This window comes from Alexandromys fortis, unplaced genomic scaffold (assembly GCF_014885135.2).
Source record: "Alexandromys fortis isolate MF-2015 unplaced genomic scaffold, M_Fortis_MF-2015_v1.1 scaffold_178, whole genome shotgun sequence".
NCBI lineage: Eukaryota > Metazoa > Chordata > Mammalia > Rodentia > Cricetidae > Alexandromys > Alexandromys fortis.
Window position 1 is genome coordinate 2,084,114 of NW_026068054.1, and position 26,648 is coordinate 2,110,761.

At 49.8% G+C, this 26,648-nt stretch overlaps 1 protein-coding gene across 2 annotated transcripts; it reads right to left on the reverse strand.

Annotated features, from left to right (window-relative positions):
* Positions 1–267: 267 nt before the first annotated feature.
* On the reverse strand, positions 268–16,576 carry Sall1 (spalt like transcription factor 1). Of its 2 annotated transcripts, none has more exons than XM_050119796.1 (4): positions 16,434–16,576; positions 14,772–14,864; positions 2,596–6,017; positions 268–1,467 (listed from the first exon to the last, which is right to left on the reverse strand). In XM_050119796.1, the coding sequence occupies exons 2-4, from the start codon at positions 14,845–14,847 to the stop codon at positions 1,024–1,026; spliced, it is 3,942 nt and encodes a 1,313-aa protein (XP_049975753.1). In that variant the 5' UTR covers positions 14,848–14,864; positions 16,434–16,576; the 3' UTR covers positions 268–1,023. The 2 variants fall into 2 exon arrangements, with proteins under 2 accessions (XP_049975753.1, XP_049975754.1); XM_050119797.1 differs by lacking the exon at positions 16,434–16,576 and adding an exon at positions 15,897–15,954.
* Between the last annotated feature and the right edge of the window lie 10,072 nt (positions 16,577–26,648).

The window sequence follows — 26,648 nt, forward strand, 5'->3', positions numbered from 1 at the left end:
AAAGTGCATGTCACAGTCCGTTTCCTCTCCTTCCTTACCTAATACAAAATAAACCAACACTATACTCGCTCTCGGTCGAGAAGCATTTGCTCTTGTGAGGAACCTATGTACATTTTAATGAAAGAGATATTTCTTATTGTATATACAAGAGCATCGACATTTCTCCACTGAAGGTTGTTCAAGATGCTATCGTTAGCAGCATTGTGAAATTCCAGCACACGTTTCCTACGGTGAATAAACCCTACAAGGCAAAAAATGCTACGTCTCAGTTTCAACTACCAAAACAACACTTGTGGTTTTTTTTTTCCTCTAAAGAATTCTGCGTGCTTATTACTGTACAGAAACTTATTAACACCGAAGACGACTCAAGTAAAAAGCACAGCACACGAATAGCAGTTCAAAACGGAAATGGTTAACTCTATAAAATAACAACAACAACAAAAGCAGGTTGAAGTTTAGAATAAAAAATGAAAACAAAACCGAAAACAAACAACAAACAGACAAACACAAAACCCAAACCCTTCGAATGTTCAGCCTGTACTTAAAAGTCCTTCCCTTCAATCTGTTTGGAAAGATCAGACAATGTGGTTGCTGATAAAATTTCCCAGCAGGATCAAAGTGTACATTTATATACAGACTTTATTAGAGATCTACGCATCACGGAGGCATTGCATCAACATCAGATTCATATTAAACTGGATACAGAAAATAAGTTAATGCCAGATTAAGACCGCCTAGCAGGGCAACTTGTGATTGCCATAAATGTTACAGCAAGCTTACAGCACTCTAGTCCATTAGTATTTAGTCCAAAATACAGAAGACCAAAGGTAATGCTTGCATCCTGTTTGCAAAGCAAGGTTATAGCACTAATAAATAAGCTTTCTTAGAACTCTAGAGGTTGAATAAAGTACAAAAGAATGTCTTCATAGTGTAGTTCATAGTCCCAGGGGCCAGAAGGGAAGGAAGGGGTTGGGGCAGGAGGCAACCTCGGGCAGCATTCTGAGTGGAAATGTTCCGGCATCTTTAGCTTGTGACTATCTCTTTGCTGTCCTCCACGAAGCGGGTGAAGCGGAAGTTGGTTCCGTTCTCGCTGCTCGCCATTTTCTCCAAGCCGGCCAGAGGAGCGCTGGGTTCGGAATTCCCCAGTTTTTCCACGTTCCCTGTCAGCCCGCTGATAGGTGAGCTGCTCCCGCTGCCCAGGCTTCCAGGAATTGGAGGGATGCCACCGTTCTGAATCACAGAGATCTCGTTGGCCTTCATGGCCAACCCGTTGGACAGTGCTGCCGTGTACTGGTTCCAAAAACTGGACGGATCCCCACTTCCTGACCTCGCCGCCGCCAGATCCTTCTGGAACATTTCTGGGAACTTGACAGGATTGCCTCCTAGAAATGTCATGGGGCCATCCACGGAGAGCCGCCGGCCCCGGCGTGCAGGGGTGCTGTTCCACATGTGAGTGCCCATGTGGACCTGCGGACGTGAGTTGGGGAAGAGAGAGGAGAAGAAAAAGAGAGAGTCAGAAGCTTAATAGCTGAATCTGTCTCAACTCATATCCCAAACCTTGACATAGCAAGTGGCTTAAATGTCTATTCTTATTATGTAACAGACAGGGGGAAAGACACCAGGAACCATCCACTCCCAAGGTCTAGTAATAATGCGTTCGCTCTCTGCACCCCTGGGCTGGCTCGCTTCTCCCTGAGCAAAGAAGCCTTAGTTACTCTTTTTTTTATTACCCGTGTTTAGCTTGTAATGGCCCGGAGCGAGCCAGGCAGTGGCGGATAGTGCCTTTCTGGGTTAGAATTGTTATGTCCACTCTCATTGCGGTGCTAACTATTGTATCTGACACCTTTGCCCTGCAAATGTCCTTCTCAGATGGGAAGAAAGTAGCCCTCACTGACTGCCCATTGGAGGGCCCCGCACAGAGAGAGAGAAAACCCAGAAAGTAATTATTCATTTCACATTACTGGCAGCAACCTCCAGAGAAATACTCTGTCAACAGAAAAATGTACACAGCAAGAGTGTTCAACTGTTGCTCTAGAACGAGCATGTTTGCTTTATTTCCAACACATATCAGTAGGAAATGTCGTGTAATCAATTATCATAATGCCCATTAGCGGAGGAGTGATGTTACCGTTTCTAGAAAAACAAACCAAGCGGGACTGCAGTTATGAAAAATAGCTGCATATGCCAAAGGAAGCCGTAATTATTAAGTGATATGGGCAGTACGCAGGCCACATGGAGGTCTTTAATCAATACCCCATGGCAACGCCAGGCTGTCTGATTTGGTAGGTAAAACAATTCATTTGGTGCACTTAGCGAGACAGCAGAGAAAAGCTGCTACTTTGCTTAGGTACCAAATTATTCAAGGCGTGGTGACATGCAGCAAGCTATAGACTACCCTTGTCCCTGCCATGATCCTGACCTAATAAGGCTCCTTCATATCCCCCCACCCCACCCCCGCCCACTCCCGTCAGATGCGTGCAGCAGGTCCCCTTTCCAGAACCTTCTCACTGACTATGCAGCTGAGGGCTCCAGGAGCATGCAGCAGCAGCAGCCAAGGGCATGAGAAAGGGTGGTGGGCACAGGCAGAGCAGGTACCTTCAGATTGCCTTTTGTTGTGAATGCTCTTCCACAGATAGTGCAAGCAAAGGGCTTCTCTCCAGTGTGAGTTCTCTCATGGATCTGCAGGGCACTCGAGGAGGAGAAGGTTTTCCCACACGTGTTACAATAGTGCTGTTTGGGAGTTCTCCGGGGCAGAGCCGGGAGTAGAACTGGGGATGTTGAAGAGGATGACAGAGGCCCCGAAGGGACGTGACCAGTGGGGGCATCCTTACTGTCCTGAGGAGAAACGTGCACGAAGCCGTTGACCTCCGTTTTGATGAGAGATGACAAGGAGTTGGCGGGAATCACCGCCGAGTTCTGATTGGGGCCGAGGCTGGAGCTGGGCTCGAAGAGCTGTGATGGCAGGTCTCGCATCTGATGTGTCAGCATGTGCTGCTTCAAATTACCCTTTGTGGAAAAGCCACGATTGCAAACTGTGCAAATGAACGGTCTCTCTTTGGTATGACTTCTGTAGTGAATGTCCAAGGCACTCTGACAAGCAAAGGTTTTGCCACAAATGTCGCAAGCAGTGTTTTTAAATTTACCCCGGTCCCTGAAAGGGAAGAGGATTCCAAGGGAGTCTTCTTTGATGATTTTCTCGGCATGACTCGAGGTCAGGTCCAAAGCGCCCCCATTCACTGGGGTGGGAGAGAGACCATTGGCAAATTCTCCCGGCCCCACTCTCTGTGGCTTCTCCTCCACACTGGGTGACTTGTGAAAGTCTTGGGTGCTGTTGGAGGGGGACAGAGCCTGCATGGAAGAGGTAGACTCGGAGATGGCCGGGCTGCCAGCACTCTGGCTCTCCATGTCGCCGCCCACGGAGGATGAGTCGTTGGTCAGCACGTCTCCTTCCAGCGACCCGTTCTCCACTGACTTCAAGCTGGCCTGCAGCTGCTCTGCCAGGCCAGCATTGATCATCTTCATCTGATTCTCCAAAGCAGCGATGCTCGAGCTCTCGAGGGGCAGAGGCGACGAGGACAGGCTGTCTTGGGAAGCATCAGCCGACTTGGGTGTATCCGGGATGCTGCCCTCAGGACAATCTTCCATGTTCTCATCCGAGAAGTTGTCTAAGTCATCGAAATTTTTCTCATCAAAGGAGCCCGTGTCGGACTCCATGGACTCGGGGTAGTTGTCAGGGACCGGGGTGTTAGGGATCTGTCCCCCCATATGCATTCGAATGTGCTGCTGGAGGACCACCGCGTTGGTGAACTTCTTCTGGCAGATTGGGCAAGAGTGCTGCACTCGGAGTGGGGGCATAGCCCGGTGGACGCTGTAGTGGGTCTTAAGGTTGCCTTTCGTGGTGAAGGCCCTGCCACAGATCTTACACTTGAAGGGCCTCTCCCCGGTGTGCGTTCGGTAGTGCATCTTCAGGGCGCTCTGACAGCTGAGGACCCGGTGGCAGATGATACACTCGTTGGGGTCTGTGGCCTTCTTGTCGATGTTCTCCACCAGCTGCTGCAGTTTCGATGTCTCTGAGGCCTGGGCTGAATCTAAGAGGCCCCCAAAAGGAAACTTGGCCTTGAACTGCTCAGACATGAGAGGCAACAAAGGGTTGGTGAAGGCGCCCCCCCCTGGGCCACCGTCAGCCACTGGGGAACTCAGGGCACTGTTGCCTGCTGTTGGGATTGAGCCGATGGCCATACCAGCCTCTTCACTTTTTCCACCGAAAGGTGGCAGAACAGACCCTTCGCTTTCCTCTGAGAGCCCACTTGGGTTTCTTGTGGCCAAATCAGGGGCCCCAGAGTCACTTTTGACTGAGCCTTGGGGGCTGGCAGCAGAATGGCTAATAGGGATGGGGGCTGGCTCTTCCGTCTTGATGAAGGGCGTGAGGCTTGGAAGGGTTGGGGGCAATGGCAGGCCAACGGAAGTGGTCAGAGTGGGCAGGACCGGCTTGGTGTCTAGCCAGCTGGTGACCGGCTTCTCCGGGGGGATGGACATCCCGTAGGGGATGCCGGTGCTCGTGGGGATGTTGTCCAAGTGTTCCGGTACGGGGTAGGGGTTCATCTGGATGTGGGGGTACTTCTCTTTGTGGCGCTGGAAGTGAACTTTCAGGTTGCCCTTTGTGGAGAACCTGTTCCCACAGATGTTGCACTTGAAGGGCCTCTCTCCGGTGTGGGAGCGCAAGTGGATCTGCAAGGCACTGTCACTCCCGAAGACCTTTGCGCAGAACCTGCACTTGTGTTTAAAGAATGCCTCGTCTGAAGTACTTTTTGCTTCAAAGGCAGTGACATTTGGTGGCTTGCTTTTTCTTTGCTGGGCCAAGGCAGACAGGGAGTTTAAATCCTCTGCAGTTGTTCCAACGTTGGGCAAAGGGTTGGGGAAAACAGCGTTAGCTGGGGTCGGCTGAGGTAGAAGTGGGTTAGATGCAGGACTTAACAGACTGCTTATTGCGAATGCTGGTGACGATGACGCCGAGACTGCCGGGGAGCTGACATGGGAGGCACCAGCACTGGAAGCCACTTTCTCTGAGGATGGGGTAGGAACTGCCACCGCCGTCACGAGGCTCACGTTGGGAGAAGTGCCACTGCTGGGCGGGACGATGGTGCCGGAGCTGCTCTGAGGTAGCTGGACTGGGGGGAGCTGTTTCACACCGCTGATGCTGGCAGATTGGCTAGCAAGGCTCTGTGCTAATCCAGCTGCCGCCGCCAGCTGCTGAGATAAATGGGAACTTAGTGTGGACAAGGGGTTGGCCGATGTTCGTAAAGTACCTTGAGAAGGACTAGAAGATGCTGGCAGGTCTGCGTTCTGAGATGCCAACAGCAATATTTGGTGACGAATCTGCTCTATGAGCTGCAGCTGGTGGATCTGCTGCTGCTGCAGGGCTAGGAGCTGCTCCATGAGGGCTGGGATGGCCAGCTTGCCTCCGGAGGCCCCCCCACACCTCGCTTCCTGGGAGAACTGGGCCACTGCCACCTTGGTACTCTGGAGATTCTCGATGATGACGTTGCTGTTGATCACCGAGAAGTTGCCCAGTGTTGTCAGGTCCCCGAGTTGAGGTAGAGAGGTTGTGATGGCTGAGGTACCCGTGGAGGAGCCGCTGAGGCAGCTTGGGGTGGTGATGTTGGTGACGCCACTCAACGTACTGCTGCTGCTAGTGGTGACAGCTGTGGCCTCCACCTCCATGGACTCTTCCCTGTCAAGTCCTTTGTGTTCTGAAAGGTCTCTGCAATCTTCTTGGTCTGTTCTGGTCACCGTGTCTTGCATTTGCTCATCAGGATTATTGAGAGACGGGCCAGGAGGGAAGGTTTTGGGTGGGGAGGCTGGACTTTCGTTGACGATCAGAACTAATTGATTCTTAGTGCAGTTCTTTTTGTGGAGCAGAAGATCTGATAGCTCAAAGAATTCAGCGCAGCACCGGCCACAGACATGGGCATCCTTGCTCTTGGTGGGGCGACTTGGTTGACCCTTCTCTGTGTCCCCTATAAACATCAAAAGGTTCAGGGTTAAAAATGACGCCAGGACAGACTGTCAGCAATGACTTGAGAAAGAGAGAAAGGGCCGTAAATGTTTCCTGTCTACAAAGCGCCAAATGGAAGCCCTGGAAGTCAGGTAGTGTTACCTGGGCGCTGCGAGATTCCTATCCAGATGGCATTGTGGATAGTTATGGCCTTTAGATAATTCATCAAAATATAAAATACCATGAAGGGAGGACACTGGTACATAATGAAATTCCATAGCGAAATATTGATTTCCAATATTTTATACACTGATTGTCTACTTGCCGGGAGAGGGTCCCTCAAGCAGGCCGAGAACTTATTAGGCTCTTGAGTTTCTGTCAACCTTATTCATTCTCAACGGATGCAAAGATATCTGTGACAGTTTGTTCTGCCGCTAAACTAATTTGTAGTCATTCAGCTTCCAATCAGTTGTTGACAAGAGGGGAAAAAATGCATACACATCACCTAGCTGGGGGCCCGACAACTCCAGAGTCACCTCAAGCCCCTGCCTGGAACCTGAGCCCAGGCCAAGGAGTGACAGACACAGTACAATCACATCAGCCACAGACCCGACTGTTTTAGAAGAGGAAGCATCACACACACACACACACACACACGAGAACACAGGCGCATAATCCCGCACAGGTCTGTCTGGTACCTATGTACCACCACCCCCCCCCACACACACACACATTTGTCTTTCAGATTCAGGGATGAGCCCTGGCGATCATTCTCTTTGCCGGAGAATATATGTCACTGTGCTCCAAGTGGCGGTGTTCTAAATGTCTCCTCGAAAACGGCCTCTCTGTGGACAAAAACAATCATGCCATCTACAGTCCTGCTCAACAGGAGCGGAAGAACGTGCTAGAAGTACTCCACCCCGAAGGAATCGTGCTCATAGGAGAGTCTGCCAATTCTTGCCTGAATGTCTTTAAAAACACTTTGTGTCTTACTGTTATCAGTTGTTTAAAAGATTGTATCAAGCATATATATGTCTATGAAAAGGTTTCATATGTGAAAAGACACCATTTAGATACACACACACATACACACACACACACACATATAAAAAAATTTTAAAATCCCAGATTTCTTGTTTGTCTTCTCTGGCTGCTCAGGGGTCTTCTCACTAAGACCCATTTGTAAATTAAACATCAAAATCTCCAAGTCCAAGCTAACATCCTATTCAAAGACAGGATGGCAGTCCCCTTGTTTGCTCAGCATGGGGAACACCAACTTCTGCTGTACAAATGGTGTGTGGTCATCTCTGATGGCTGTGGAAAAAACTGTTGAATTCAAGGTTTACCTCCCTGCATGCTTTTCTACAAAGCTGAATCAGATAATGGGTAGTTTCCATGGCTTCCAAATTGAATCTTCTAGAAAACTCACAGGAGAAAAGAAAAAAAAAGGCAATTGCAGATATGAATACATGCAAAATCAAAATGCTTCCTTTCCTCCCCCAGAGTCAAATGCATGTCCACTCAAGAGAGCCAGAGGTTACCTTTTTGGATTCAGCATCTAACAAGCTGGAAGAGTTTTGCATTTCAGAAAATACAATTAACACCTAAACAGTCACTTGTGAAAATTCCTTAACTCTATCTGCCTGGAGTGTCTCGGAAGTCAATGAGGGCCCCTGGTGAAGTATGTGGAACGTATGCACGCTCTCCTCACTGGGAGGGTTATTTTAGTAGCTGAGTTATACTTAATAAGCCAGCTTTCCTAATCCCCATCTTTAAATCTACACAGGGTTATAGTGCAAAACGCGTTAACAACGCCAAACAAATCGCGGTTGTGGCAGAAAATACCGATAATGATCCAGTTTTAATTTAATGTTTAATCATTCTAATTGGCACCAGATTCCCATGCACACTGAAGGTGCTGTTTTAAGCACTTTCTGTCTCTCCCCCTGCCTTGAAATAATACAAACAAAATATTAAATGAAATTTGCTAAAGTTACACCGCTTCACTTGGGACAAAATGATGTGACAAAAATTCTGTTTAAAGCTTCGTATTTTGACAACTGATTTTAAATGATGCATCCATTTCGGATGCTTATTTTAAACTAGGAAATGCAATTCCTAATATATTCAACAGAAATGTTATTTCTTTCTCTCTGCACATTTCCATATGTAATGGTTATGTTTCTATCTACTTTTACAGCCAATTATGAAGGAACAAAAGCTATTCTGTTTGTTCACACATTTTCAACAAAATGCATTAAAACTATTATGTCAGCATGTTCTATTAAGCTCTGCATTCAGTGGAAAATACTTTTCAACCAGCTCACATTTATCAAAACATAAAGCCACTTTAAAACACAGTTTTGCTTGGTCAGCTGGGCTTAGACAAATAACGGCAGATTCAGAACTAAATAACTAGGCAAGGGAAATCAGAAAACTGACTTCATCAATTGTACACATTACAATGTGGCTGCTTCAAATATTTAGCACATCTGTGCTCACGGTTAAAGGGCATTTTAATTCTTTATAACTTGCAAGCATCTGATATTCTCATAAAATATAGGGAAAAGAATAAGAGGAGGTTCCTTTGGAGGGCTTAATGGATTATTACTTGCCCGCACTGGGATTCTGCATTGGTGCTGCTTCAAGCCTCACTTGAGAATTTTCAAGTTGTTCAACCTGAACATTTTTATATTTAGGATTATGCTAACAGGACGGAGATAGAGACGCTGGAAGACAAGTGCCTGCTGCCTTCTAAGAGAGAGGAGACCCTGTCTAAAAGTTGGCCAATATTTAAGCTTTGATTCCCACAATTTAGTAAGCTGACATTTAATCTCACTGTCTAATCAACTCATTTAATTTCCTGATGTTTATGAACATGTTGCCCCCACCCCCTCAAAATCCTGGTGTCTATTTTTGAACTCACTTCAGAAGCAGGTGTTGTTACACTCTAAAATGCCTAACTTTAAACCCATCTGCATTGTGAACACAGTTCCAGGGAAGCAGCTTAAAGAGGAAGAAGACAGGCCAGGAAACCAGCACGAATCTGGGGCTCCAACTGCTAAAAGAAATACTTTTAAGTTGCAATTAGATAGCAGGCAGACAGGCACGCATGCACGCGGGCGCGCGCATGCACACACACACACACACACACACACACACACACACACACACACACGCCTGTGTTCTAATTCATTTTTTTTCCCTGATCCTATCCTCTGTTATCTTGTATCTCTCTCAATAATCTGTTAGTCAGGATAGTAGCAACTGGTGACCTCATTATCCTAACTACGGCTGCCTTGTTCCTCCTATTGTGGTGAAAATCGCATTCCAGACCTTGAATTCACATTCATTTTGTAATTCCAGTCAGGTAGGAAATTTACAAAGCAAGAGTTTTTTTTCCCCCTCAACAAGCAGAAAAAGATGCTTAAAATTTCAGTTCTTTTTTGGAGGAAGGAGGTGTATACCGAATTAACCCTAAAATTCCAGATGTGTAAGCTCTTGGTTAACTCTTTAGGCCCCCAATTCCAACTTGTCACTTTTTCATCCTCTGAACCGAACGAACCCAGCAGACTCGGAAGCAGAACATGGAAGCGTTGCAGCCTAGCCGTCTACTCAGAAAACAAAAATAAAACTATGCCTCGCACAGAAAGGTCCAGCCAAGCAGGAAAGGAAGAAAAGGAAAACGACACAACACAACACAAAACAAAACAAAAAAAACTAGAAACCAAGCACCAGGCTCCACCGGAATTAGTTTTCTTTTTTTGGAGCTCTGTAGAAAGGGCCTCCACTCTATTTCCCATTACCTTAAGACCACATTAGCATTTCTTAATAGAATTCAAACAATGGTGGAGTTGGGGCCCCTAATTTTAACAGGCTGTTCCTCCCCATGGATCTACTTGCAAAGGCGATCACGAACATATATGATTGAATGATTCTGTATCTTTTAAATTTTTTTTTAATTTTTAAGACAGACTCTAAATGGCCAATGTAAAGTTCCAGAAAAGCACACCATATGCTGGGCATATCTTCAGTAGTGCCTGAAGTTCCCTTTATGCGAAACGACAAACTAACTGGCCTCCTTCAAGTTTACAGTGCCGGCCCCGCTTGTGTGAAAGGATGCAAGGGTAATCTCTGAAAAAAGAATAACATGGACAAGACACTCTCCATTGAAAGCACTGGTCCTAGCCCACTCCTTGTTCACAATAAATAAAAGGGGAAAATGTCTTCCCCATGGATGAATCAAACTGAACACTAGATGGGGTTCCAGCTGCAAGGGTTTGTCCGAAAACTGCTTTGTGGCTTTCCTATCCCAGTGACGCGTAAAAGAGAGACTCCTTAAGGCGAGATCTAAACGCTCACTACACAAACATTGGCAAAGTCACAAGAAACTAAATCCCTGTTGTTGGAGGGTGAAGCTGAGCTATGGGAATTACCTGTCAATCTTCCCCTTTGGGGGTCTGGCATCTGGGGGTGGCAGGGGAATAAGGTTAGGAAAAGAAGCCAAGCTGATAAGGAGAAACTAAAATAAACTACTAACTTCCTGCTAAGTGACTAGCAAGACTCAAATTGGGGGTCACTGGGAAGACACTGAAGGACATATTATGATCTGGACCTTGTCACCTCTGCATGGGAGGAGGCCGGCAAAGGTTAAAACAGCTCTAAGCGTGCAGGTTTTCTACAGCCTGGCACGGACTTTTTTCTTCTTGGGGGAGGGGTGTCAAGTCTTTTAGGTTAATAGTCTCTTCTTTCCCCTCTAAGGATATTTTGGAACGCAGGCTTTCTGCAATAGGGACTGTGCTAGAAAAACCATGTTTAAGATGTAGAAGAATTTTGATTTTCTGGTTGCTACCCACTGAGCTTGGCTAAGTTTGGAAACCTGGAACCTGCCTGAATCCCCACCCCCACCCCCCATCGCCTTCCAGATTCTCAACCAGAAAAATGTGGGCTCTTGCCTTCTGAAGGAGATTGCTGGTTAAAACAAACAAACAAACAAAACAACAACAACAAACTTGAAGCCTCCAAACGCAGAGAAAAGACAGCCTCCCAAAGAGCACCCTTTAGTTTGGTACTCAAGCCCATGAGCCAGGGCAGAAACTGGATGGAAAACACCACCACCAAACCCTCGAAACCAAAGAGCCACCTTCACGTAATTATCCCCTGCCTGATCTGGCTTTGCTGTTTGTTTTCAATATTTTAGTAGGTATCTGCAGCCCGAAACAAATCTCGAAAAACAAACAAAACAAAAAAGCAGATCAGTTTTTAATCATCCAGAATCTTCTATCTCACCAAACTTAAAAAAGGTTTGTCTAAACACGAATTCTTTCCAACTGCCCTGTCTTGTGGGTGTCAGTACTTTTTCTTCTTTTTTTGTAAAGCAATTCATTATAGTTCTCTCTAACCTTTGGGGCTCAGAAATCAATGTGTGGCCATTAAGTTGCTTACAATGAGTAAATTACCTTGGTAAATAATAGAATTTTTTTATATTAATATGAGTAAGATGGGGTTTTCAGGATATTTCTTAGGAGAGTCAATATCTTATCTGCAGTTCCTGATGTTTTTACTTTCTTCCAATATTATCCTTAAAAAAAGCTAAGCAACAAAAGTACTTAAACGAATGAAGTCAGAATGGGGCTTCCAAGTAGCTTCAAGAATATTGAAACCATAGCCAAAAGGAATAAACACACATGTGCACGCGCATACACACACACCCTGGAAATACAAACTCACAAACTCATATAAAAGCATAAGAGTACATATTCCCTTTTCCAAGAATTATCTATCTTAGTAAATAATCTTTCCAAGGCCAGTTATCTTTCTACAAGTAACTTGAGACTTGTTGAATATCTTTTAAGATATGGATCCTATTTAGCGTAATCCTGGTTTAATTAAAAAAAACAGAAAAAAAACTTACAAAAATGCTCAAGGAGAATAAACTACCAATGTTCTAAGACAAACTAAATAATCCTTAAAAAAACAAAGCAAAACTTTGAATTAAGCTGTTGGAATGGTTGCTTAGCATGGCATGGCTTTCTTTGTACAACTCAAAGACAGTACATACTACATATACATGAATGAGGACAGACAGCCAAACAGGAGAATGGCTGCTTCAGGGCCACTGTGGCTGGGGCTGCAAACTTTTCTGTTTTGCTCTAGGTCAGACACTTTGAGGGACAATATGGGAGAAGGGCATAAATCGGATTTACTTTGCTAATATCTGCTGCTTCATTTTCTACAACCAAACCCTCCTGTGATAGGAGAAAAAGTGAGGCTGGCATTTGAGTAGGGGATTGCCTTCCAAAGTAAAAATACCAACCATCCAGCAACACCTTCTCAAGTGCAGGTTCTACGTAGGGAAAGAGATGGAGATGGCTGGACTCAGTGTAGAAAAACTGAGTTTTTAAAAAGCAAACTTGAGCCATGTCTTGGACTTTCATTTCTACCTATCTCACAACTGTTCCCGGATGTGGAGAACCGGGTATGGCAGGCCCTCCTGACCGTCAACTAGTGGGGAGGGCTCTCCTGGAGGAGTGCACACTAAATCCTGCAACCCTATTACGAAACCTACCCTCTAGGCAACTTCTTCCAAACTTATTGTTCAGCCATGTAAAAACAGTCATAACCTAAAACTATTACTCCTGAAGAAAAGGAGGGAGTGAGAAAAGGGCCTGGGAGGGGTGTTTCCTAGGGTGCTCGGAATAATCAAGACTTGTGGACAATGAACCAGCTTTTAGAAAGAAAAAAAAAAGGAGAATTAAGTGAAAAAGAAGAAAGAGAAAGAAAGGAAACTTGATTCAGTTCCCTAATTAACTTACCTCAAAGCTCAAATAAACTAAAAAAATTGTACTAATAAATAATAATAGCGAGAGGTAGTGAAGCCCTTTAATGCTATTGCTTTATGAGAAGCCTTAACTATTAAACATTCAGATCCAGACTCAAAGCGGAGAACTAGCAAGCATCACTTCTTCCAAAGCCCGACGTGGTGATTGTTGCTTTTTGAAAATTTTGCGTGGAAAATGTAAATAATCAGTACGAATTTGCAAAATAAAAAAACCCTCTCCTCTCTAGTTGGTTTTTTTTTTTATTTCGTATGCAAATTGTTAACTTTAACAGTAAGGCTCATTAGAAACTTAAGGGAAGATTGGTGTGGGGGCGGCAGGAGGCCTTAAAAAAACTAGTTGAGAAAACCCCACAAAAATAGTTCGAGTGGTCGCTGCGGCCTTGGTTAATCTCATCTGGCTTACCCTCGAACCGGTTCTTTTGGGGTGGTAAACCGGGTGCGTTTCAAGGGATCTTTCCGAAGAGCTGAGAGAAGCAGACACTGATAAGGCTTCGAGCTTAAAAAGTGCTGGGCAAACAGTTGCCTTAATGGGTCTTTGGTCTCCCAAAAAATGTCCAGGTATCTTACGCCGGGGCTGCCCTCTCCCAACAGCGAGGAGGAAGGAAGCGCTGGTCCCTTCTCGCTGGGGCTCTCTGCCTGCTCGTCCCAGCACCCAGAGCGGCTCAGTCAGGCCTCTGGGGAAGGAGCCTGCGACGTGGGGCTCAGCCGTCCGCAAAGCGGAGTGGGCAGAGGCGCGGATCTCAGGTCACGCTTCGGAGCTCTGCTGGGGTGTAGCTCCCACCTCCACACCCTGCAACGCCCCCCGGGATTGAGGATCCCGAGAGGCAGCAGTAGCCGCGGACCCACGCAGCAGAGTCGGGCACAGCGCCGGGTGACCCGGGGACCGAGCGACACCTCCGGCCTGGGAGCTCGGAAACTCTGCCCCGAAAACAGTTCAGGTCACGCTGGGGTCGGAGGGTTCTTCCCTCCGTAGCCCCAGTTCCCGGACCGGGTGTGTCCTACCCTAGGCCATAGTTCGCTCACACAAACTTTTCCCGACTTGCCCATTCCTTTCCGGACCCTGCCTTCGTCGCCTGCTCGCGTCAGAGGTCTGGCGGGCTAACCCCTGGACCCGAGAGGGTGTCCAGCGAATGACCCTTTCCAGGACCGGTCCCGTTGGAGGGAACTCCTCAATCGGTGGGGAGCACACACCCCAGCCCGAATTTGAGTGATTGTGGGTGCAAATGTCGGGAGAAACATGTGGGGATAAACTTGGGAAGCCGGACCGCGACACTTCCAGGTCCCTAAGCCCAGGCTCCAGAGCGACCGGTAGTACACTCTGGCCGCGACTCCAGCATGCCGCTCCTCCACCCCGGTCCCCACTTCTCACAGGTCGGAACCCCCAAAGGCACTACATTTCCCTCGCTAACCGAGTGGGTACGAGAGTGGGGAGGGGGTGCAGCGAGCTCCCCACGCGCTCGGCGTTCAGCCACCGGCACGAAGTAAACTTCTTCAACGCTGGCGGCGGGGCTGGGTTGAGAGGCCCAGGAGACCGAGGCCCAGCCCAGGGACCCGCGTGCCGCGCGGGGAGCACGGGGGACCTCGCGTGGGAAGCCACAGCCGGCCTCGGTCCGCGCTATCGTCCCTGGGGAGGCCGTGTTGTGGCCTGGGCTCCTCGGACCGGCGGGGCGGAGGAGAGAGGCCAGCCGACCCTGTTCCGCCCAGCCGAGGACACGGAACTCCGGAAAGCTCCAGCCGGGACGGGCTGGCTCTCCCGGGGCAGGGGGAAACCCGGCCCGGCAAATTGAAATCGAGGAAGCATGAAATAAAATCAGACGCGCCGAGCGCAGAAGGCGAGAGCGGCGGTGGGCGCGGGGCCCGCCGCGTGTGCGTGGGTCCGAGTGTGCGTGTGAGTGCGTGTGTCTGTGTGTCCGCGGCGCGGGCCGGAGCACTCACCATCTCGCCGGGGGAGCGAGGCCACTTCGGGGTCGGATTGGAAATGTTGAGGCTTCGCTTGCTTCCTCCGCGACATGCTGGCTCAAACATCAGCTGGGGCAGAATAAAAAATTACTAAAAAAAAATCTTCTCAAAATTACGGAAATCGAGCGGCGGCGGCGGCGGCTCCCCCCGCCCGCCGGCCCGCCCGCCCCCTCCCCGGCTCCCCGGCCCCGGGCACAGCGCGCATGTGTCCTGCTATAATTATGATTATCAATAATGCATTGCGATTAATCATAGAGGGGCTCTTTGAAAGGCGATTGGCACCGGGCCAGCGCTATTCAAACCCGCTCGCCTTAATCAATTAGTTCGTGATTTGCTGCAGACCCCTGTCTCTCCGCGCGCTGGCCCAATAAGCCGGCCGCGGGGCTGGCTCTGCGCGCCGCGCCGCCCGACTCTGGGTTAACCCTCTTGGCGACCGCCCGGGACTCCGCGGCCCGGCCGCCGGGGGCCTGCCTCCTCGCCACTGCGCGCCCGGCGCCCCGGCCGGCGCCCCCCGCTCGTTCCCCTCCCCCTCCCCCCCCGCCCTCCATCCCGGGCTGGGCCGACCCGAATTAGCATGCCCGCCCCGGAGCCAAGCGGAGCAGGGCCGCGTGGGGGTGGGGCTGGCTGCGGGGGCTGGGGACCTAGGCTGCGGGCGCGCGGCGAACTTCCCAACTCCCGCGCTGCGTGCCGGCCCGCGGGGGGAGGGAGTCCCGTGGCGGGATTGGGGGTGGGGAGGGCGTCCCGTTTCGTGAGTGTTCCTTCGTTTCTTTAAGAGCTACCAGAAAGCAGCCCACCCCCACCCTCGTAAAAAAAAAATAAGCGAGTGGGGACGAGCCAGCTTCACGCCGGTCCGCCTCCCGCCCGCTGCCGGGCCTCCCTCCCGCCTGCCCGCCGCCTGGCTCGGAGATCCTTCGCCCAGAGTTCTCCATTCCCAGGATCCCGGGCTCGCGGGGGTGCGGAGAAGAGGACCCAGGAAAGGTTTGGGAACGTGAAGGGTTTGGGGCTTGGGGGGAGGGGCCGGTTTCTCGCCACCCCATTCTCTCCCTGCTGGGAGCTGCGCTCCTCCAGCCTCTGGCTGCCTCCTTAGCTCCCTTTCTCTACCTCGGACATTCCCGGGACAATTAAGGCTGAAGTTTTCGGGAGAAGCGCCCCGTGCCCGTGGGATAAGGGGGCGGCTCGGCTCCGCCCAGGACCCCTCCCGAACCTCCCCCCAGCCGCCCCGGTTGGCTGCAGGGCGCGTCACTCCGCGGGGAGGCGGCGGCCACCGTGGCGCCGCCAAGCCCCGGGCGGGTGGAGAGCAGGGACCTGCCTGGTTCCGAGTTCAGCTTCGGCGGTAGGGAGGGGAGGGGCGCCTCTATTCCGGTGCTAGGCTGCGCGCCCCCGGCCTGGGAGGTGCAGCTGAAGCCAGACCCTAGGCACCGCCTCTACCCAGGACCCCTTTGCCTACCCTAGCTGCCTCCTCGCCTGCGACGAGGTGGCTTCCCTAAGCCCCGGAGTGAGTGCGAGGGGAGAGGGTCCTATCCGCCGCCCCCTAGCTACACCACAACTCGCCTTCACTTTTCCAACACTTGCCACGCGCGGTGCCCAAACTTTTCTCTCCGTCTCCATCTCCCAGAGCGGGGTAACAGCCTCCCTTACCCGAGTTCGGGACCCAGGAATCCGGGCCTTGCTCTCCCTCTTCCAAGCTTAGACTCCCGCGAATCTGGGGCTGGTCCTGGGTAGTCTATATCTCCTCTCGCCTCGGGGTTTCCGCTAGGCGAGATTCCCGAAGTCTTGCGCCTGAGGGACTAAACTAACTAAACTTCGGCTGAGTAATGGGGGTGGAGGCGGGGGAGGGGTGCAGATACACAATCCTTGTCCTATCTCGCGATCGGGAGAGGAGAGGGCTCATAAGGACGCCCCAATTTTGGAGCGCCTTTGAGTCTGGATCGAGCCATAGTCGGCTCGCGCGAAGTGGGCACCAGCCTTCGCGGCAGAGCCTTTTAGAGCCTCAGAATTCAGTACCCATATCGCACTCTCCTAAATGGCCTTTTTTTCCTTCTCCCATTTTTCTCTTTTTCCCTTAATTTTTTTGTGTGTTAGTTGACAGTATCTTTTCCATCTCCTGTTTTTATTCTTAGTATAACTTCTCCCTTCTTTCAATCTCCCTGTTCACTCTTCCTACCTCTTCTTAGTTTTGCCCTTGCTCACCCACCCCTTGCGCGTCTCCCTGGCCTCCCGCTCTCCTCTCTCGCATCTCGCTCTTTCCCTCTCCAGTTTCTGTTGGGTACTGTAGATTTTGATAAAAAGACAAACGAAGCTATCAGTGGGTCTGATGTTGAAGAATGAAGATAATAATGTTTCCATAGGTGGTGTTTCAAATGCCATTATTTCTCACTGAATATTTAAAGAGATCCCTCGGCAAAGATGGATTTGCGCGCTCCTGGGGTGTGAGCCTCTCACTTGCCCCAAACCCCCGGGAACATGATCAGACCTGACCATTTTTAAACCCAGCACTCGCCCCCACCCGTAAATCGGCGCGCTTGAAAAACACACCAATGCGCACCCTCCAGGGTGCACCGACGCTTCCAGGGGCACTTGCACCGGTGTTTGGAGCCGTCCTGAGCAGTCTGTAACATTCTTGCCTTCTTGAAAGTCCCGACCTCCGGGCAATACAGTGGCCAGAAACCCAGTGGAGCTGGCGGTCCTAAACCCTTCTCATGGTGTGCTACTCGGGAAGATCCGGGGAGAAGCTTCACACGTGCTCGCTGTTGGCTCTATGTGTGATTAAGGGTGGGGGACGCCCCACACAGATAACGAACGAACGAAAACGCAAAAACTGCTTCGCTCCGTTTAATTAAAAATGGGCGAGCGGAGACGAATTAATTGGGGGTATCTAAACTTTTATAACTTTTTTCGTTTTTTGAGCCCTCGACGACATAAAGGCGGGCGCCTAACTCTACGAGCGGCATCCCCCGCTAATTTCTTGTTTGTTTTCTTTCCCTTTGGCCGGGAGAGAGATGAGGGGAGGTGGAGGAGGGGGGATGGGAGGAAGGGGACGGTTGGAATGGCCGGGAGAGGAGAATTGGTCTTTATTGTTGGTGGCGATACATCAATTACAGGCCATTGTCTCGAGCCCAAGTTAACGCGGTTCGCTGGTGCGGTCGCCAAAGTGTCAGCAAGCTGGCAAGGCCCCGCGTGCCGCGGAGCAAAGACATAATTAAATCAATAAAAATGGACATAGAGTGAGGGTTAATTTTTATTTTTGAGCCGGTCGAGAAAGCGAAGGACAGTGAGGTGCCACAGCTGGGGTCCCTCCGACCGCTCAGCACACCTCCTGGCCAGAGCATTCCATGGGGTCCTGCCCTCCGAACCTTGGATGGGGGCTGCTTTGGGGAAAAACGGCGAAGAGGTTGTGGCTTGGAGGTTCCTCAGGAAGGCCTGGTATTTGGGGATAGATACCCAATAGGGAATGGCATTGGCCCGAAGTGAAGTGACATCTGCGCAGGGGTCGCGACCTCTCGGACCAAGACGAAACGCACCCTGGGGAGGCGCTTAGCAGTTGTGCAAACTGCTTTTGAGGGAGAGTGTGTGTGAGGGTCTCTGTTCCTTCCACTGTATCACCTCAGTTTCCCGATGTCTAGTTTGTCCTCAGTGAGTTGGCTGACCCGAGGGCCGTGGCCTAAAGCCGCTGCCACAGCCTAGTTCCCAAGGAAGGGATTTCCGTGTATCTTTTTGTTCGAGCTCCTGTTTTAGGACGGGGTGGTGGCATGAAGTCCTTTCATTCTGAGGCCTGGTTCTTCTGTCCGTAAAGTTTTCTAATTATGGCCCAGTCCGACCCCGGTGTGGGATGGGGCCTGGGTTGAGGCCTGTGTGGGCCCCTGACTCTCGGGTTCCATCGGTGCAGGTAGAACACCCTACACCCGAAGTGGAGATGGTCCCTATGCGCGTTGACTATGCCCCAGCTTCCGAAATCTCCAGTCCAAGGCCTCAGGCCGGGACTACAAAGGCAGCAGAGGAGGTTTCGTTTTCCTGCGCCGGGCAAAAAGCGGCAAAAAGGCGGCAGCGGCGCCCTGGGGGCGGGGAGCAAGCGCGTCGATGGTATCAACATTATTGATGAGAAAACGTTCAGGGCAGGAGCCGGGAGATCAGGTTCCCAGTCCCTCCTCTCCCCGGAGGTGGGTGGGGCCAAGTGGGTGGTGAGCTGGTTGTGCATGGTGTGTGTGTGTGTGTGTGTGTGTGTGTGTGTGTGTGTGTCTGTCTGTGTCGGTGTCTGTGTGTGTTTGGGGATGGGGCGGCTGGATGCATCACCATTAACCACCTGGGGTTTATTTGTGTTATTCTTGCCTGGATGCCTGCCGGGTGGGAGTGGGAGGAAGAGGGAAGAAAGATTGAGGTGGCTTGTTCTTCTGCCCTTAAGGTTCTATTCTGGATTTGGGGTTTGGAGTTGGTGGTGGTGATGATGACATAAAACAAAATACAAACTTGGAAAGCATTCCGTAGGTTCGGCTTTTTTCCAAACTTGAAACTGCGCTGTCCTGGGAATTTCACAGACTCTTTTTCTTAAGCGAACTGCTGTAGTTCAAATACTAACCTCCTCTAAGATCTTGGCGCAGCTTCGAACCCGAGGCCTTGGGAGAGTGAACTGTGTGCTCTGCCCAGCAGCTCACTCCTGGCGAAGTGGAGAAGGGCACAGATTGGGGGTGGGGGGACAGACCCCTGTTCACCTTTTCAAGGACCTTTTCTAGACACGTGTTCCTGCGGCGCAAAGACAAGACGCCCAGGTGCTGGTTCTAGAAGGAAATTCAGTCGCTCGCAACGGAGGCAGGATTCCACATGGGCAGTGGATCCCAGTAGATGGAAAACGTCGTCTTCCTCTCCTTACAGGGTTATTTTCACATTGGCATTTATAAACGGAATGGGCAGGGGACCGCAAATGCTCCTCCAGGTTGCGCGTAAGTTCCCCGTGCCCCTCTTGCAACAGTGCCTCTCTAAGGGGTGTCTGGGTATAAAATTCCTCCCAGAGGAAATGTCCCGAGGCAGAGAAAGTGGAAAAGACTAATCGAATTTATAAAAAGGAAACCTTTGCTTCCTTTTGGTTAAATCCTTTTGCGGTTTTCTGAGCGAGAAAAAAAAATTACCACCAAGCAATAGCGTGTGGCTAATTCTTGGAATGAGTAACCAAGACGTTTAGAAAGCCCAGCAGGGTGCACAGATTCCCCTGAAGCGCAAGAAGTAGGTCCCCAGGATCCAGCGAAGAGTAATTGGTTCTCATTAAATGCCTTCAGTTGAGACTGAAAGTAAGGTCTCTAGGGCTCCCGCTCTGGTGTGGGGGTGCGTGCATTTGGGGATGACTGGGAACCTACCAGAGAACATTAAAGGAAATCGTCTCCAACCGCGGGGCGCCCACACATGGACGAAGCGAACCTCCTTCAGCACCAATTTTTATTTTTCTTCAATTATACTGACACTTTTCTTTTCACCAGCAAAACTTTCTAAACCACTGGTTAAACATTTTCAAAGATATTGGCTTTATTGAAAGACTCTGTGCCTTGAAATTCTTTCCAGTGAGGGGCTTTCCCCCACTAACTTTCATGGAGGGGCAAAGAACCTTTTGGTTTCATTTTGATAGAAAAACAGAAATGGCAAGGTCTGGTTTCACGACTTGTCCTGTCGGGAAGGCCTGCTTGTCATTCACGTGGGTGGGGATATACAAGTCCCCCGAGAGTCAGCTGAGCCCTGGCTTTCACAGGCAAAGCTTTTCTGGGTCCTTCCCTATTCCTCAGGGAGGGGTTTCCTCCTTACAGTGTCTTGTCCCTGGATGCCAGCTTGACTCGGCTTTCCCTCTCCTTCAGGTCCCACCAGACCGGCCGCCTCTTCGAACCTGCGTTTCTAAACGGTGTACTGGTGCATTCTAGCATCCAACTCCAGCTGCAGCAACAAGGCGCTTCTCCTCACCCTAACATCCAGCTTAATATGCAGCAGGGAATTTGAGATACTTCCATTCCCCACCTCCAAACCTGAGCCGCCTTGCTTTCTCTCAGGAGAGAATTCTGAAACCATCCAATGTGAAGAAGGAGCTCCTGTTTTTTCTTCTCCCCTCACAGGTTGTCATTCTGATCTCTGTCTGCCTTTAACATTTCCCTAACTTGCCCTAGACCGTTTGGCATATTTTGTATTAAAATACAATCCCAAGAGGATCACCCCCCCCCCCCCCCGAATGTTGTTGAGTTTGTAACAAGTCTAACGTTGGGATTCTGGAAAGACTTGTGTAGGTTTGGCTCCAGCTTTTACTTGGGCTGTGCACATGCTCAGAACTGAACCCAGGAAGAGGGGGGGGGGGGGGGGGGGAGGAATGGTTTCTTCCGCAAACCAAGTACGTGATTTTGGAGGGGGTATGGTTGGATGAATTCCCTGTTTCCCAGGTTTGCTTTCATTTTTTTCTTTCCACCTTGGGCCTCACAGCACCTTCCGTCTGGGAAAGGCATACTGAGCAAATGAGCACCATGCTCTCAGCTCCCCTCCCAGTCTCTGTCAGGCGCATCCTGGCTGTTTGCAGGGCAGGCTAAATTAGCACGTGTGCTGTTTAGGGGTTGAGAGTGTGGAGTCAGAGCAAGCTATTCAGGTTTCACAGTTTGGGTGTGTCCTTTAACCAGTGACCAGAGGAGATAGCCCGAGGCTTGGTTTGTGTTCATGTGTTGACTAACCTCATTTAAAATAATACCATGACCCTCTGCTCCCTGTTTTGTTAAGTGTATAGCAGAGCATCGGAATAATGCTGGCCAGTGTCTAGCAAGGAGCCAGCTTTGCCTCCTATAAGCAAATCTGCTTCCGTGAATTCCTCCGTTTGCTAAATGGAGATGATAATGATAACCCGTATTCCATAGGGTTCCCGCGTGGTAAAGGAGTTAATACGTGTGAAGATTTTTTGGATGATGCCTGGCATTGTAATTACAGTGCAACTGTTAGCTATTGTCATTGACCTCACTGGTTTACTGTGGGATCAGATAATACGATGTGGTCAAAAGAGTCCCACTTCACCTGTCTGTCCATTCATTTATTCAGTCACTTCTTAGAGAGAAATGTTGGGTGGGCATGGGGAATGCCACTGTAAAAGGCTCACATTCATTTCTTTGCTTATAGTAATAAATCAAAAGGATTATTATTTAGACTATGCTATTGCCTGGCTTAGTGTTAAGGGGGGGGGGCAAACAGCTCAGTGGCCAGAGTCCAAACACGCTCGATCTAGGAGGTCTTATAAATCTAATAAAGAAGTCTGAGACTATAGTAGATTGTCCATGAGCCCAGCCGACTTACCCATGTGGGTCCTGGGGCCAGAGGCAGGCCTTCTTCGTGCTTCTGGAAGGTTGTGAGCTCCGTAGGCACAGGAGTCGCTAGCTGCTCAGGTGCTAGGCTGTGCTTTCTGGCTATTTGGGTTTGTTGTGTGGAGTCTCCTGGGTCATGTCCAAAACAGAGCAGGACAAACAGGACAATAAGAAATGTAGCATTTCCCTAGACAATAGTAACCCATTATAGTGCCCTATACTTGCTTTTCCGGAGTTATCCCCCACCCCTTCTCTTTTCCCCCCAGCCATTCCAGCAGAGCATCTCCCTGTTGCCCGTTCTGCTCTCAGAATAGCTGCCTTTTGGTATAGACTCAGACCCTGCAATGAGCGCTGCTCCTTCTGCTGTTAAGATTACAGCCATGTTGTGGCTCAGTGTAATCGAACACCGACAGGCGGGATGCAATGCACCCTCGTGAACTCCCTCCCCGTGTGCCGTGAGATTAAAATGGTTTTTACGGATGGAATCTGGGAAAGGAATCCAGAGTGTGCAGCTGCCATACCTGCTAGCTTAGCGTTGCTGGCACCGCAGGTGGGCACGCTCCTTGTGGTGCTGGCTTCCTCAAGAAGCTCCCAGATGCCAGCTTGTGGAGGATGAGACTTACCCGCAACACCCTCTTTCCCGGTGGAGAAACAGATAACATTTAATCTGTCACTTGATGTCCTTCTATTCAAAAATCATGCCTAAGGGCCACAGGGCCTTTTCTTTAGGAGCTTTTCTCAGGAGCTGGGCAGTGTGTAGATTATATGTGAGTGTTTTCCTGGTTCCTGTGGCCACAGCTGAGGAGTGGAACAGGATCTAGCGTTTCTGATGATTTGTGGGAGCCTTGCAGTGGCGGAGAGGGCGCGGACACTCCTGGTTTGCTCACCTCAGACTTGCAGGTCTCATTGGCTCTGTCCATCTGGACTGCTGACCTGGTATAAAAAGAACCTCCAGGGAGAGAGAATATGAGCAAAGAGGTCAGGACCATGATGGGGACACCCACTGAAACGGTCTACCTGAGCTAATGGGAGCCCACCAACTCTGGCCTGACAGCGAGAGAACCAGCATAAGATCAAACTAGGCCCTCTGAATGTGGCTGCCACCCACACAGTTGTTGTACGGCTGGGGCAGACTGCGAGGCCATTGGCAGGGAGAACAGGATTTATCCCTACTGCTTGTTCTGACATTTTGGACCGCATTCTCTTTGGAGGGATACCTTGCTTTGCCTAGATATAGTAGGAAGGGCCTTGGTCCTGCCTCAAAGTGATGTGCTAGACTTTGCTGACTCCCCATGGGAAGCCCTATCCTCTCTGAGGAGTGAACGTGAGGTGGGATTGGGGGAGAAAGTGGAGGGGATGGGAGGAGGGGAAGGGGTGGGAACTGGGATTGGTATGTAAAATGAGAAAAGATAGTTTTTTTTAATTAATTAATAAGAAAGAAAGACCTCCAGTGTTGGTGGGTGGCCCTGTGAACATCTTTATTCTTTTGGGGAGTGCCAGGATTTTCAGAGGCGGAAGGGTTTTGTAAGCTAAGAAAGCACAAGTCTCCAGTGGCCCCTCACCTGCTCACCCATTCATCCCCTTTCTCCAAATCCGTGGCAGCGACAGAGACAGGACTGAGCAGCTTAGCATGCCAGTGGTGATTTTAAGCATGCAAAATGTAAGAACAGTAACCAGGACAGAAAAAGGTCATGTTCAGTAAAAACAAAATCTGTCACCCAAAGGGCCCCTACACCGTAGAACTTCACTTATATGAAACTCTAGAAATTCGAACTGATCCATGTGCCAGAGAGTAAATGATGGAGAAGGTGATCACGGGGAAGTGGAAGGGCTTGTTAAAAGGAATGAGGGGACTTTTGAGAGTGTTAGAGATGTTTGTGAGCTTGAGTGTAGCCGTAGCCAGCAGTGCCCTAAGACTGATGTTGCCGTTCGCTTTAAGTGGGTGCTCGGCAGTGCACGTTAATTGTGTTAGTAAAATGGAAAGTGTAGCACCTATGAAATGTCTCAGATGCGCCAGTTAAAGGACCTGCCACAAGGCTGACAAGCTGAGCTCAATCCCCAAAAGCCACATAAAGAGGAGCAGAGAGCCACCAACTCTTTAAGTTTTCTTCTACTTCCACACACAGCTCATAGCGTGCACACCTCTCCTCCTCTGTGCACTCACACACAATGATAACACCCAGAGTGAAAATTTTCACTTAACATTTACAGGAGTGGCTATGGTCTATCAAAGATTTAAAGGGGGAGGGATATTAAAAGTGCCACGTTTAAGCTCTTGAACCCTAAAGGTTGTCTCGGGCTTCTCACACAGTATGGAAGTGGGACTGGGTTGGCACCAAGTCACCTGTCTTGGTTCTGGAAGGAGCTTAAAGTTTTGCTCAGGCGTAGCTTTTTAGGGGTGTGCTGATGCTTCCCATTGGTCTCCTAGAAACAAAAGACTCCTGAGTGTCAGGAGTTCGTGGAGTCTGACAACCAAACTTCCTGCTGGGAAGGCAAAGGGTACAGCTTCCCGAGGCACTTGGGTCCAGAGAGAGCTCATGTCTGTGGCTAGACACACTCCCAGACTCAGCCTGGTATGCGGCTCCCTGACCACATGGCTGTGTTGGCGTGCAGTCACCGGCTGTAGTGAAGGGTCATCTCTGGAGGGAGACCAGTAGGTTAGTTTTTCTCCCACAACCTGTCAGGGACCAGTATTTGTGCAAACATAATAAAATATATTACCATAAAAGTGAAATAGAAAACAGTCACACAAAATACAACCTCAAATTATCTTGTACTGTCTGCCTCTCACCAGAACTCGTTGCTTATCATGGCCTCTGACGGGCTGGACTCGAGAAGTAACCATGGTGCAGAGTAGAGAGGGTGGCAGTGGGCTTCCCTGTGTTCACGTCCTTCTTTCTGTGAGAAAACAAACCTTGGGACACTTTTATTAGGATTCTTAGCTACTCACTGTAGTGAAATTTCATTTGTATTTTAGTAAATAAAGCTTGCCTGAAGATCAGGAAGTAAAACAGCCACACCGATCAGCCTTATAGACCAGGCAGTGGTGACACATACCTTTAATCCCAGTAGCCACACTAGTTTGCATAGAAACCAGGCAGTAGTGGTACACGCTTTTAATCCCAGCACCAGAGACAAATATAAGATGGGAGGAGACAGCTCTCAGACACGGTCTCAGACTCAGTCTCATTCTGAGATTCCTGGAGGCAGGCACGCCATTTCGGACTGAGGCAGAGGTAAGAGCCAGTGGCTGGCTGTTTTGCTTTTCTGACCTTCAGGTTGAACTCCCATTTCTGTCTCTGGGTTTTTATTAATTTTGCTACAACCTACGGTCACAAAGCCCAGTTTAAACAGAGAGCACTGGGGAGTACACAGGTTCTACTACAGGAGGGTGAGGGAATCAGGGCTAGCCTGTCCAGAGTTGGCCCCCAGCATAACTCACAAAGGTCCAGAATAAGCTCGTGATTGTTTCTGGAAGCACATCTCACTCTGGCCACACAGGAGCCAGGAAGCACAGAATCTGCCCCATGGTGTTTACACACAGGTCTTGGATGCTGAGTCCAACCTTGCTGGGAAAACTTTGTTGGTCATGTCATAGCTGCATTTTCAGCTTCAGTCTGGGAAGCATCTCAGGTGCATGGGGTAGGCAGCTCCCTGAGCTGGAAGAACCAGAATGAGATCAGACATCTCTGTGGGCCCTTTCTGCCCCGTGTCCCATCAGAGCATTCCAGAGCCCTCTGAGCACAGCTGGGGGCTTCCTCAGGCAACTGGGCCAGCACCCCTCTCTCCACTCCCTGTCCTTCGGTGGGCCGTGGCTCTGCCACACTCCTCAGTTCTGCCTGCTGGGTTTAGGAGTCTTGAAGCCCTCAGAAGAGTCTTGGGATGTCCGCAGGAAAAAGGGAACGAAAGGGTGCCTGCCATTCACTGCTCTCTTTCTTGGATCTAGAAAGATGTGGTCCCAGGTTAGCTCACTGTACCCTCAGAGCCCTTTAAAGTGTTTCTGCCGTTTCTAGTTCCGAACATGGGAGTGGAGGTATGTGGTTATTTCTTTGGGGTTCTCTGAGCTGTGGGACTGCTTACTGCCTACAATCATGTGTCATTTTATCAGAAAATGAAATTCAGTCATGGTGGCGCTTACCCTGCACACTATAGGCTGAGATAAGGACCAACAATTCAGACCAACTTGGGCTGCATCATGACGTCTGTCTCAACCTCTACACTTCGCACAACAAAACAATGACAACCTTAGAACTAAGTGAAACTAAATGACATCCCCCCCCTCAAATGTTAGAGCCCCCAGGAAAGGAATGATTTGGGGTGGGACTCACAGCAGAGGTGTGATCTGGACTCCTTCCATGTTGGTAATATGCACAGCAGAGGTGTGATCTGGACCTTTTCCATGTTGGTAATATGCACAGCAGAGGTGTGATCTGGACTTTTTCCATGCTGGTAATACCCACAGCAGAGGTGTGGTCTGGACTTTTTCCATATTGGTAATATCCGCAGCAGAGGTGTGGTCTGGACTTTTTCCATATTGGTAATATCCGCA

Excerpts from the sequence above, each read along its gene's own strand:
- Sall1 (XM_050119796.1), bottom strand. The coding sequence starts at position 14,847 with ATGTCGCGGAGGAAGCAAGCGAAGCCTCAACATTTCCAATCCGACCCC. Across the intron at positions 6,018-14,771 it reads CTCGCTCCCCCGGCGAGATG|GGGACACAGAGAAGGGTCAA; the intron begins GTGAGTGCTCCG and ends TGATGTTTATAG. Across the intron at positions 1,468-2,595 it reads CAACAAAAGGCAATCTGAAG|GTCCACATGGGCACTCACAT; the intron begins GTACCTGCTCTG and ends TCACGTCCGCAG.